We start from the raw sequence: 13,839 nt of genomic DNA on the forward strand, positions 1-13,839 counted from the left end.
ATGCGTGTGCGACTTAAGTTGCGCTATATAGAGTCCGGGGGATTGCGGTATACCTGTTAGTGCGCCATAACCGTCAAGTTAGGGAATTTTTCAGGAAGAAGGCGTGGCAACATTATCCAGCCAGCAGTAACTGGATATTGCTGAGTTAATGCGTGATCACTTAGTGCCTCCTACATAGGAGATGGTAAGTGATTCCATGTTAATCCCTAGCAGATACTGCACACTAATGACTACTTTAACACATGACCTGCATTTTAAAAAAATACGCTTAAAAATAACAGTGTTAGATTTGCAGTTCACACACTAAAATCCACGTTCACTCCAAATCTTAATGCCCTGTAGTAAATGACAGCAGATAAAAACCTTTGTGGTCCATGCAGTCTGCCCAACGAGGCGGCCAGATTTATTCCTGCCACTCCATACAGGCTACATTCCTTCATGATTAAACACTGACACTACAAACGAGGCAGTCAGCAATACATAATTATTCCAACAATATTGCTAACAACATTTTATTCTCTAATTTTAACCTTAAGATATCTTCCTGTCCTTTACTGAAATTCATATCGTATGCTATGAGTATAGTTGCTATGTATATGATATAAAACATGCATACTTGATCCTGATCTGTCCTTGCCATTTTGCGGGACACAGATTGTAGAAGAGACCCACGGAATATCTCCTTTAACCGCCTAAGCCGAAACTGGCTATGTTGTGGGTGGTCTGGGGGCGGAGTCAGCACTTTATAAGTGTCAATATTCAGAATTTCCATATCATCAAGCTGATCAATCCATAGACTGGTGGGTTGTGTCCATCTACCAGCAGGTGGAGATAGAGAGCAAACTTTTGCCTCCCTATATGTGGTCATGTGCTGCCGGAAACTCCTCAGTATGTTCTCTATCTCAGCAGGTGGTGGTCACACACAGCAGCAGCTCTGGCTAGGCCTCCAAGCCTAATTTTTAGGTTTTGTTGAGTGCCTGGGGTTGAGGGCTCTTTTGAGCAAGTGCAAACCTGGTGGTGCCAGGTCCCTCCTTTTCTCCCCCCTCCCGCTGGCTCCGTTAAAAAAAAAAAAAAAAAAAATTTTAAACGTCCTTAAAGGCGTTTATTTCGACGTTTATTTAAACGTTCATTGCAGCTACTCACTGGGACACCAGTTCGTTACAGCTTGGAGCGGACAGCAGGTAATTTTTACCTTTTTATAGCGGGCAGGGGGTTCCCCGATTCTTCTCCTCGTGGCATATGGCGTCGGAGGGCGAGGGCGCAAAGGGTCGCTCCCCGGATCGCTTGAGCGCTTCTAGAGGGGATGCGGGGGTCTTACAGCCTGATTCGCCCTTGTTGGGTGACAGTTTCGTGACCGATGAATGTCCCGGTCCTTCCTCCGGCGTGGCGGTTTTTCCCGCCATAAACGCCCATCCCCCGCTCCTCGCCTCCGCCATCTTGGCCGGCCACGCGGCTCGGACGGCTTCTTCGTGGGCCGCCCTTGAGGTTGGAGACATTAATGCCATGAACGCCCTTAATTTGGGCGACGGCACAAAAGCGGCTAAAGTTAAGCGCCGTTCTTCCCGCGTGGCTCCTTCGCGGAGTGTCGCGCCGGACGCCATTTTGGATGCGCAGCATGTCTCTCCCCCGCTCTTGCGAGCGCCGGTTGAGGGTGCGTCTAGGGCTGTTGCCCAGGCTGCGGAAGTGCACAGTCTGGGGGGTTTCTCCCCTGAGTTTGTTTTGCTGCTGCATCAGGCTTTCCTCATGCAAAACGCTGCCCCTGCTCCCTCGTCTGGTAAAGAGGTTGAGGTTCCCAGAGGTAAACGCCCTCGGGTTGATTCCCAGGCCTTGGAGGACTTTGTCTCCTCCGATGTAGATGAGGGCAGCGTGTCTGAGGTCTCCCAACGGTCCTTTGCGGATTCCTTGGAGGAGACGGATCCCCGCTCGGATGGAGCGGATGACCCCTCTGCAGCGCGGCTTTTTAGCCCAGAGGATTTGCCCAACCTGTTGTTACAGGCCATGGACACTTTGAAGATTTCCTCTCCGGAGGACGTCTCTCCCTCAGCCCCTGTTGGCTCTGCCATTATGCTGGGGACAAAGCGCCCGCCTAGAACCTTCCACGTGCATGATGCCATGCACACCTTAATTTCGGCTCAATGGGATGTCCCGGAAGCGAGCCTTAAAGTGGCTAGGGCTATGTCCCGCCTCTATCCTTTGGCTGTGAGTGAACGTGAGGCCTATCTGTGGCCTACCGTGGATTCTTTAATCACTGCGGTGACTAAGAAAACGGCGTTGCCGGTGGAAGGTGGCATGGCCCTAAAGGACGCCCAAGACAGAAGATTGGAGGCGGCCTTAAGGTCGTCCTTTGAGGCGGCTGCTTTAAGTTTGCAGGCCTCAGTTTGCGGCTCCTATGTGGCCAGGGCGTGCCTGACTATGGTGCAGCGGGCTTCCCCCTCGGATCATTCCTTGAGGGCTGATTGGCCGGCCCTGGAATCGGGCTTAGCCTATTTGGCAGATTTGCTGTATGATGTCTTGAGGGCCTCAGCTAAAGGCATGGCTCAGACAATCTCTGCGCGGCGGTGGCTTTGGCTGAAACATTGGTCTGCTGACCACGCCTCTAAATCCCGCCTGGCTAGATTGCCTTTTAAAGGCAAGCTGCTCTTTGGGGTCGAGCTGGACAAAATCGTGACCGATCTCGGCACGTCTAAGGGCAAGAAATTACCAGAGGTCAGGGCTCGGGCTAGTACTCGTCCTGGTACCTCCAGAGGACGGTTGCAGGAAGCCCGTCGGTATCGCCCGGGCAAGTCGGGTTCCTCTGCCCCCTCTTCCTTCAAGAGGAATTTCTCCCCCAAGCAGCATTCCTTTCGCAGAGACCGCCGTCCCGGAGGTGCTTCCTCCGGTCCTCCCCCAGGGTCTCGTACCCAATGACGGGGCCTTGGTCCACGCCCCAGTGCAGATTGGAGGACGGCTGTCCTCGTTTCTGGGCGAGTGGACCACAATAACTTCAGACGCGTGGGTGCTGGAAGTCATCAGAGACGGCTACAAGCTAGAGTTCTGCCGACCCTTAAAAGACGGGTTTGTACTCTCTCCCTGCAAGTCTCCGGTCAAAGCTGTGGCAGTGCAGCAGACCTTGGACAATCTGATCCGCCTGGGCGCGGTCGTTCCTGTGCCAGAAAGTCAGCTTGGCAAGGGACGTTACTCCATTTACTTTGTGGTACCAAAGAAAGGAGGTTCTGTCCGGCCTATCCTCGACCTCAAAGGGGTCAATCGGGCCTTGAAAGTGCGGCACTTTCGCATGGAGACTCTCCGCTCTGTTATAGCGGCAGTGAAGGCAGGAGAGTTCTTGGCTTCCTTGGACATCAAGGAAGCGTACCTGCATATTCCCATCTGGCCTCCTCATCAACGCTTCCTGCGTTTTGCAGTCCTGGGACGACACTTCCAGTTCAGAGCCCTCCCATTCGGGTTGGCTACTGCTCCGCGGACCTTTTCCAAAGTAATGGTGGTCATCGCGGCCTTCCTACGAAAGGAAGGGATACAAGTCCATCCTTATCTGGACGACTGGTTGATCCGAGCCCCCTCTTATGCAGAGTGCGGCAAAGCTGTGGACCGGGTAGTTGCTCTTTTGAGCTCCCTGGGATGGATCATCAACTGGGAGAAGAGCCAGCTGCGCCCGACTCAGTCCCTGGAGTACCTGGGAGTTCGATTCGACACCCAAGTGGGCAGAGTGTTCCTGCCAGACAATCGGATTGTCAAACTTCAGGCTCAGGTGGACCAGTTCCTGGGAGCCTCTCCTCTTCGGGCTTGGGACTATGTGCAGCTGTTGGGCTCTATGACGGCCATGATGGAAGTAGTGCCCTGGGCCAGGGCTCATATGAGACCACTTCAACACTCCTTGCTGCAGCGCTGGACTCCGATGTCGGAGGATTATGCTGTGCGACTTCCCTTGGACCCAGCAGTGCGCAAGGCGCTGAGCTGGTGGATGCAGACAGACAAATTGTCTGCGGGAATGCCTCTGGTGACCCCAGAGTGGATTGTCGTCACGACGGACGCCTCTTTGTCGGGCTGGGGAGCCCACTGCTTGGGAAGGACAGCGCAGGGGCTCTGGTCTCCTGCAGAGGCAAAGTGGTCTATCAACCTCCTGGAACTCAGAGCCATTCGGTTGGCGCTTTTGGAGTTCATCCCGGTACTGGTGTGGAAGCCTGTACGGGTCCTGTCGGACAATGCCACGGCTGTGGCCTATGTCAACCGCCAGGGAGGTACTAAGAGCGCCCCTCTAGCCAAGGAGGCTATGTATCTTTGCCAGTGGGCGGAAGCGAACCTGGAGCAGCTTTCAGCGGCCCACATTGCCGGAGTCATGAATGTCAAGGCGGACTTTCTCAGTCGCCATACCTTGGAGCCCGGAGAGTGGCAGCTATCTGCTCAGGCGTTCTTGGACATCACGAAGCGCTGGGGCCAGCCGAGCCTAGATCTGATGGCGTCATCGGCCAATTGCCAAGTGCCGCGCTTCTTCAGCAGAGGACGGGACCCTCGATCCCTGGGAGTAGATGCTCTTCTCCAACAGTGGCCGACACAAGAGCTCCTCTATGTGTTCCCGCCCTGGCCCATGTTGGGCAGGGTGCTAGACCGGGTGGCAAAGCATCCCGGCAGGGTAATCCTGGTGGGTCCGGATTGGCCCAGGCGTCCCTGGTATGCGGACTTGATCAGGCTCTCAGTGGACGATCCTCTGCGTCTGCCAGTGGAACAGGGCCTGTTACATCAGGGTCCTGTGGTGATGGAGGATCCCTCCCCCTTTGGTCTTACGGCCTGGCTATTGAGCGGCAGCGTCTGAGGAAGAAAGGCTTCTCAGACAAGGTCATCGCCACTATGCTGAGAGCGAGGAAGCGCTCTACTTCTACTGCTTACGCCAGGGTTTGGCGTATCTTTGCAGCGTGGTGTGAAGCAGGCTCTCTTTCTCCCTTCACTGCTCCAATTTCTTCAGTGTTGGCGTTCCTGCAAGAAGGTCTGGAGAAAGGCCTGTCGCTCAGTTCCCTTAAAGTCCAGGTAGCGGCTCTGGCTTGCTTCAGGGGCCGCCTGAAGGGTGCTTCCCTGGCTTCACAGCCAGATGTGGTGCGCTTTCTCAAGGGAGTTAATCACCTGCGCCCTCCTCTGCACTCAGTGGTGCCTGCGTGGAATCTCAACCTGGTGCTAAGAGCATTGCAGAAGCCGCCTTTTGAACCCTTGTCGAGGGCATCTCTGAAAGACCTGACGTTGAAAGCAGTCTTTTTGGTGGCTATCACTTCAGCCAGAAGAGTTTCCGAGCTCCAGGCGCTCTCATGTCGAGAGCCTTTTCTGCAGTTCACTGAGGCAGGAGTGTCTATTCGCACAGTGCCTTCCTTTCTGCCCAAGATTGTTTCTCGCTTCCATGTGAATCAGCAGCTCTGTCTCTCTTCCTTTCGTAGGGAGGACTACCCAGAGGAGTACTCTGCTCTTAAATATCTGGATGTGAGACGAGTCATCATCAGATACTTGGAAGTGACCAATGATTTCCGGAAATCGGATCATCTGTTTGTCCTGTTTGCAGGTCCTCGTAAGGGTCTGCAGGCTGCTAAGCCTACAGTGGCAAGATGGGTCAAGGAAGCCATTGCAGCGGCTTATGTGGCCGCGGGGAAGGTGCCGCCTATCCAGCTGAAGGCTCACTCCACGAGAGCTCAGGCGGCCTCGATGGCAGAGGCCGGATCCGTCTCCTTGGAAGAGATATGCAAGGCGGCAACTTGGGCTTCGGCTCATACATTCTCCAAGCATTACCGGTTGACTGTGGCTGCATGGGCGGAGGCCCGGTTTGGAGCTTCAGTGTTGAGGTCAGGGATTTCTATGTCCCACCCTGGGTGAGTATTGCTTCGGTACATCCCACCAGTCTATGGATTGATCAGCTTGATGATATGGAAGGTAAAATTATGTATAATCATACCTGATAATTTTCTTTCCATTAATCATAGCTGATCAATCCATAGCCCCTCCCAGATATCTGTACTGTTTTTATTCTGGTTGCATTTCAGGTTCAAGTTTAGTCTTCAGTTACTTCAGAAAGACTTCGTGTTCAAGTTCTTCCTTCACTTGGATTCTTCAAGAGTTGAGACGAGTTTGTGTTACAGTGAGCTGCTGCATTCCTCTACCCTCCGTTTTACGGGGCTGGATTGAGATTTAAATTCTGCCGGCACTCCCTCCCGCTTCGTGCGGCTGTAGGGCAGCTTTGTACCCCTCCCGCTTCGGCGGTGTTAGGGTCAGTCAGCTCCTCCCGCGGTTGCGGTTGCAGGATAAGCCAGATCCCCCCGCATCGGCGGGTGTGGTGTCCCTCCCCCGCTCCGCGGGGATGAGCTGGACAGATTCCCCTCCCCCACTTGTGTGGGGATGAGCTGGGTTAATTCCCCTCCCCCGTTTCGGCGGTGGTGAGCTGGGCAGAGTGTCCCTTCGTGGGTGTAATTCTCTAAGTGCTGAGTCCTGCGGATGGAGCTTTGATATCAACATACTGAGGAGTTTCCGGCAGCACATGACCACATATAGGGAGGCAAAAGTTTGCTCTCTATCTCCACCTGCTGGTAGATGGACACAACCCACCAGTCTATGGATTGATCAGCTATGATTAATGGAAAGAAAATTATCAGGTATGATTATACATAATTTTACCTTAACTGCGTAAGGTAACCGGACAAATTGGACCACATAAAACACAGTCCTATCTTTGTCTGGTTCCATCAGTCCTGTACCCTGATATGAACCGGAACTGAATATCGGAGCATAAAGCTGGTGGCAGCTAAAAAAAGAAAACGCTCACCACTGTCAGCTGAATATTTACCCCTTTGTGTGTAAATGAAAACCTCAGCCTCCTCCTCCCCCTAGAAATGCCTCCAAAAGGAGTGGGTAAAAACATGCACAAAGGGATCATGGGGTGATTTTAAAACTGTCGCCTATGTATAGACTCCCAGAGGGCAAGTAGGTGTCTACTTTTCTTTACAGAATACTAGTGTAACCGGGTATATGTTGCTTAGCTGCGATACTTACACCAGCTAAACAGCTGTGCACCTAAGTGCCAGTGATGTGCAGGCTCCGCCCACCTGCAAGTGTATATTTTACAGCAGTGATGTGCAGTCTCCGCCCACTCTGCAAGTGTATATTTTACAGCAGTGATGTGCGGGCTCCGCTCACCTGCAAGCATATATTTTACGGGTAGGCGACTGCAGATATGAATGTATTTACAGAATAGCACATAGGCACAGAGCTGGCATGCACGTGTATGTGTGCAAACGTGCATATATGCTAATATTCTGAACATTTATGCATGTAACTGGTGCATGAATGTTTGTGAGAAACAAAAAAGGAGTACAAGATCCTCAAGGATAAATGTGGGTAAAAGTACAGTGAGGTCAACTTGATTTATTGATCAAACACATGGATTTTAAGGACAGTCCAAGCTTCTGTGAATCATCTAGAGCAAGAAGGAACAAGACTCGACATGACTGCATTTCGGCAAAATTGCCTGCATCAGGAGTCAAGCATTCCAGAAGTCAATTTTGGTGTACATAAACACATCAACTTGGGTATTAAGAAACTGATTATGTTCTCTGATGACAGTGAGTAAAACATGGTGTTCTCAAGCAGCCATCTGTGAAAAGCAATTGTAGCAGTAGCTGTGTGGTTCGATCAATAAATCAGGTTGACATCTTTACATCTTTTGGACTCTTTGATTTTATTTCAATGAATGTTAGCGCTTAGAGAATTACACACCAGTGGCGTGGCTACGGGGGGCCTGGGCCCCCTTAGATTTGGGCCTGGGCCCCCTGCCGACGACTCACTCGACCCCTCCCCCTTCCCACCGCCAACCCGCCATCGCCTACCTTTGCTGGCGGGGGACCCCAACCCCCGCCAGCTGAGGTCCTCTTCTTCTCTCAAAAGGCTTCCTTCTGTTTCTGACGTCCTGCACGTACGTGCAGGACGTCAGAAACAGAAGGAAGCCTTTTGAGAGAAGACGAGGACCTTGGCTGGCGGGGGTTGGGCCCCTGTAGCTATGCCACTGGTGCAGAATGAGTTTATAGTCAGTCACCCTGTGAGTTAAAGGCTTGTGAAAAGAGCCAGGCTTTCACCTGTTTCCTGAAGTAGAGGTAGTCTCAAGTTTTACGTAGTATTTATTGAATCCAGCCCTATATATATGAACCTTTATGTGTGTATCAGGATATTTCTGCAGATAAAACATTTTTCTTGCAGGAAAGCCTTTTGAATATTGCCCTTTTGTGTTTACACATAAAGGACTAGATTCTACATATGGCACCGAAAAAAAATCATTGTGGAAGTAAAGCATTTATTGGGATTTGGGCGTTCCCAAAACTTGGGACATTTTTCTGATATAATGGAACAAAACATGATGTGATACCCACAAGCAACCCTTCTCCGGAGTAGCCCCCATGTTCTGGAAGGCGCTCCCTGAAAGGCTTCGCTTAACACAAGACTATCTCTACTTCAGGAAGCAGGTGAAAGCTTGGCTTTTCAACCAGGCCTTTAACGGAAGAAGTAAATGACACCAGCTGAATATATTATAGCAGGACATGTTTATTCACTCCTACCCTAGCCAACATAATGTTAAAGCACCTCTTTTACTAGTCCCTTATTTTCTTACTCTGTTACTCTATCTTATCTATCTATATGTTCCATCTTTGCTTACACCCTATGCTGTCTATTACAATGTTTTATTGTGTATTGTGTTGACATTGTAATCTAGTATACTATCCAGCTTATTTTCGAAAGAGAAAGACGCCCATATTTCGACCCAAATCGGGAGATAGGCGTCTTTCTCCCGTGGGCATCCAAATCGGTATAATCGAAAGCCGATTTTGGGCGTCTTCAACTGCAATCTGTCGCGGAAATGGCCAAAGTTGATGGGGGCGTGGTGAGGGTGGGACTGGGGCATGTTTATCGGCCAAGGAGAGATGAGCGTCCTCGGCCGATAATCGAAAAAAGAAAGGCGTTTTTAGCACGAATTAGGGTCACTTTTGTTGGACCCTTTTTTTTTCACGAACAAGTCCCAAAAAAGTGCCCTAAATGACCAGATGACCACCGGAGGGAATCAGGGATGACCACCCCTGACTCCCCCAGTGGTCATAACCCCCTCCCACCCAAAAAAACAACTTTAAAAACTTTTTTTTCCAGCCTGTATGCCAGCCTCATATGTCATACCCAGCTCCATCACAGTATGCAGGTCCCTGGAGCAGTTGTTAGTGGGTGCAGTGGACTTCAGCCAGGTGGACCCAGGCCCATCCCCCCTACCTGTTACACTTGTGGTGGTAAATGGGAGCGCTCCAAACCACCCCAAAACCCACTGTACCCACATCTAGTTGCCCCCCTTCAGCCATTAGTGCTATGGTAATGGTGTACAGTTGTGGGGAGTGGGTTTTGGGGGGGATTTGGGGGGCTCAGCACCCAAGGGAAGGGAGCTATGGACTTCAGAGGTAGTTTGCTTTGTTTTTTAATTGTTACAAGTGCCCCCTAGGGTGCCCGGTTGGTGTCCTGGCATGTCAGGGGGACCAGTGCACTACGAATCCTGGCCCCTCCCACAACCCAATGCCTTGGATTTGGTCGTTTTTGAGCTGGGCGCCTTTGGTTTCCATTATCGCTGAAAAACGAAACCGCCCAGCTCAAATCCGCACAAGTCCGATGCATTTGGCTGGCACAAACCGTATTATCGGAAAAAAGATGGACGCCCATTTTTTTCGAAAATACGGTTTGTCCCGCCCCATTCTGGGAGATAGACGCCCATGGAGATGAGCGTTCGATTATGCCCCTCCATGCCACACTTTATATTGCTGTCTGAATGTTTTTACTGCTGAAATTATCTGTTGCTTATGTTTGACTTATTCCTGCTGTACACTGCATTGAGTGAATTCCTTCAAAAAAGGTGGTAAATGAATCCTAATAAATAAATAAATTTAGTTCTATTCTATAAACTGTGCCTCATGTTAGGCATGGTTTGTAGAATATGCATAGCACCCAGAACCGCTACTAAATTTAGGCACATCCATTTATGCTAACTAAAATCTCGTGTAAATGCCCATTTCTAACTTAGGTGCAGATTTGGTGTATTCTATAATAGTGTTGTAGTTTCTAGGAATACCCACGTCCCGCTCATGCCCCTCCCATGGCCACACCCACTTTTGAGATCTGCGCAATAGAATTTACATGCACCACTTTACAGAATACGCTTAGAAAGTTGTGCACATAAATTCTAATTAGTGCCAATTAGTGCTGATAACCGCTTGTGATTGGCTTATTAAAAAATTAAGTTGCACGCTGACTTTGGCTGCACTGCCAAGTTTACGCAAGCAATTTTAGTCACTGTACATAGAATCTGGGAGAAAGGGGGCATATGAAATATCCCCCTAATGAGTAATATTCTTCCTCTCAGGAGGAAGAGGTGGAGCAGCTGGTTGGGAAAATGATGGCACTGCAAACGGACACTGTGGATCTGCAGAGAAATCCTTTGGGCCGAAGGCAGGGTGGCACCCTGGATGATTTGTAAGTAAGATTAGGAGGTTTTCTCATGGGTAAACAACTATTTACTTGTGGGAAAATGCTGAAAATTGGTCCTTCCCCCCACGGGGGGGGGGGGGGGGGGAAGAGTTGGGGTTAAGGAGCAGGACTAGGTTGTAAATATATACATTTGCTCCTGTGGCTGATTCCTGTGTGGTCTTTCCCTCGGAGAATGTGGGTGCATTGTGCCTACTGGCCTGCAAACTCTATGGGCTACTTAAAATTTGCCACCGTAGAGGCACTTTTCATTCTGTATGCATATCTGCAAAGTTTATGGGAACTTTTTCCTGTGGAATTTGCACCATATTTTACAGGGAAAGTATGCACTTTGTTTCATTCCCCAGCCTAGCTCCACCCACAGGTGTTCCTTTGCTGGTATAAGTATTCTTGAGTGGAAAATGTTCAAATGGTCAATATCTGAGGCTAAAACGGAATATTTTGTATGGTAATCATAACAATCAGAACAGCTTACTTCTGTCAGGTTTTGGCGTTATCGGCTCATGTCCTGTAGACCGAAGTAAAGCTTCAGTTACAACAGATTGCAGGGCAGATGATGCACTCAGACCATGAGGACGAGAGAGGATGGGTGCTTTTGCAAGAGCACCTCCTACTGGCCCCTTAGCAGCACTGATGAGAAGAGGCCTCATCTTCAACAACTCTTAGCCAGCAAGTAAACCTAAATCTCCCCTGAGCAAATAATTTAGTGAACTTGACTGTAGGTGAATCTGAGTGAAATAAAACAAAACCTAGAAAAGAAACAACTAGTTTATAAAGACAGTTTTCGAACCATTCTTGCTAGTGAAAGAGTTATATTTTACTATTCGTTCAGACTAATGGGTTTATTTGGATGGCTTCATTTATGAAGTTGCCTATCCATTTCCTATAGATCAAAGCAAAGCTTCTGGTAGCATGGGAGATACTGTATTGTGGAAATAGATTGGCTTGAGGCCGATGCTGTACTCTGTGCAGGGTTTCTCAAACTCAGCCCTTGGGCCCTTTGGCCAGGACTGGTTTTGAGGAAAACTAACCTCCACAAGCGAGAATGGACCTTAGATCATATTGTATGCAAAGATAGAGCTTACAAACATGCATTGCAGACACCCTCAAAACCAAGAGAAATCTTGCTTTACCAGTGGGGGAGGGGAAAGCAACATTTTGACTTTCCAGTGCCGGCTAAGAAAGCAAATAGACTAGGAAAGGAATAGAAAACAAAAATGAGAATGTTGTGATGCCTTTGTATCACTCCATGGTGTGTGTGCAGTTCTGGTCACCACCTCTCAAAAAAGATAATAGCAGAATTAGAAAAGGTACAGAGAAGGGCGACAAAAATGATAAAGGGGATGGGACGACTTCCCTATGAGGAAAGGCTAAAGTGGCTGGGGCTCTTCAGCTTGGAGAAGAGATGGCTGAAGGGAGATATGATAGAGGTCTATAAAATGAGTGAAGTGGAACGAGTACAGGGTGAATCGCTTCTTTACTCTTTCCATAAATATTAGGACTAGGGGTCATGCAGTGAAACTGCTAAATAGTAAGTTTAAAACAAAGCAGAGAAAATATTTCTTCACTCAACATGTAATTAAACTCTGGAATTCATTGCCAGAGAATGTGGTAAAAACAGCTAGCTTAGCTCATTGTTTAAAAAAGGTTGGATAATTTCCTAAAAGAAAAGTCCGTAAACCATTATTAAGATGGACTTGGGAAAATCCACTGCTTTTTTCTAGGATAAGCAGGCATAAAATCTGTTGTACTGTTTTGGTACTTGTGACCTGGATTGGCTACTGTTGAAAACAGGATACTGGGCTTGATGGACCTTCAGTCTGTCCCAGTATGGGAATGCTTATGTTCTTATGTTCTATTTCTGAAGGACCTGCTTAGTAGTTTGACCCAAACAACTTTATTTTCTAGAGAAGAGCAAGCGAGAGATCTTTACCGGAGATTACGGGAAAAGCCCAGAGGTAACGAACTTTTGGACTTCCACTTAATGTTCAGTAGAATGTTTCAAAGTCTCACTTAATACTTCCAAAGAAGGACTCCTTTGCTCATCTGGCTAATTTTTCCTCTTTTTGTCTGTTTCTTAATATGTTAACAAAATAGCTTTTTGTCTTTGGGAATCTGGCTACAAGTTCCTTATGTACCTTGTAATAGATTTTTCCATCTCCTACCTACAGAACAGCGATCGTCTGGTGATAGTCAGGAGATGGTGCGTCTACTTCTTCAGGCCATAGTCAGCTATGAGAAGAAAGTGAGACTTATTTATGTTCAACTAAGGTAAAAATAAGCTTAGAATAAAATCATCTCTGCTAAGGGTGCCCCCTATATCAGACACAGCTACGAATGAAACTTTTGTAGCAGAAGAATCTATATCCGAAAAAGTGCCAGAATGAAATCTCTGCACTGGATTGACACCAACTCATGGTATCTGGCACGCAACATGAAACTTCTACATGGGAGGGACCAACCTACAGCATGAGGCAGTCGGGAATGAAATGTCTGTACCAGAGAGACCCCAAACACCACCCTCCAGTCATCCATGAAATTTCTTTAGCAGAGGGATTCATATCCACAGTGTCACGCACAGCCAGGAATGCAACTGCTGCGTGGAAGAAACCCCTGTCCACAGGAAGGCATAAAATTTCTACAGCCGAGGGACGCCACGCTATTTACACTCCCCCCACCCCCCCATATATTCAAAACTATTTAACTTGCCAGAAATGGCTCCTGGCCAGTTAAATAGGGTTTAAGCGCTTAACCGCGGATATATAACTGGTTATCTCCTGCTGAATATCCTGCTAACTGGCTGTATTCCGCGACATAGCTGATTAGACGCAGATATTCAGCTCCTAACTGGCTATGTTGTGCGGTCAAAATAGACTGCTTAATTAGCAGGCTTATCTCTGACCCCTAAAAAGTTAACCAGTGAGTGCTATCAGTATAGCCAGTTAACTTTTTAGCAGCCAAAATAAACTCGGATATTCACTACTACTACTACTACTGCTTAACATTTCTAGAGCGCTACTAGGGTTACGCAGCGCTGTACAAATTAACAAAGAAGGACGGTCCCTGCTCAAAGGAGCTTACAATCTAAAAGACGAAATGTCAAGTTGGGGTAGTCTAGCATTCCTGAGTAGAGGTGTAGTGGTTAGGTGCCAAAGGCGACATTGAAGAGGTGGGCTTTGAGCAATGATTTGAAGATGGGCAGGGAGGGGGCCTGCCGTATGGGCTCAATGCTGAATGCTGGTTATGGCCTGGCATTGAATATCTGGGTTTAACGCCGGCAGCGGACAGCAAATGCGCTGCCTGCCACTG

At 48.7% G+C, this 13,839-nt stretch overlaps 1 protein-coding gene across 2 annotated transcripts in view; it reads left to right on the top strand.

Annotated features, from left to right (window-relative positions):
* The window catches only part of IKBKB (inhibitor of nuclear factor kappa B kinase subunit beta), a 96,059-nt gene that overhangs the window by 64,675 nt on the left and 17,545 nt on the right, over positions 1-13,839 (top strand). For both annotated transcript variants that reach the window (XM_030202068.1, XM_030202069.1), the window contains exons 16-18: positions 10,409-10,518; positions 12,439-12,488; positions 12,702-12,801. In XM_030202068.1, the coding sequence (XP_030057928.1) occupies positions 10,409-10,518; positions 12,439-12,488; positions 12,702-12,801 (260 nt within the window). The remainder of the gene's footprint in view (positions 1-10,408; positions 10,519-12,438; positions 12,489-12,701; positions 12,802-13,839) is intronic.

The sequence above is a fragment of the Microcaecilia unicolor genome, chromosome 4, assembly GCF_901765095.1.
Source record: "Microcaecilia unicolor chromosome 4, aMicUni1.1, whole genome shotgun sequence".
NCBI classification, from domain to species: Eukaryota; Metazoa; Chordata; class Amphibia; order Gymnophiona; family Siphonopidae; genus Microcaecilia; species Microcaecilia unicolor.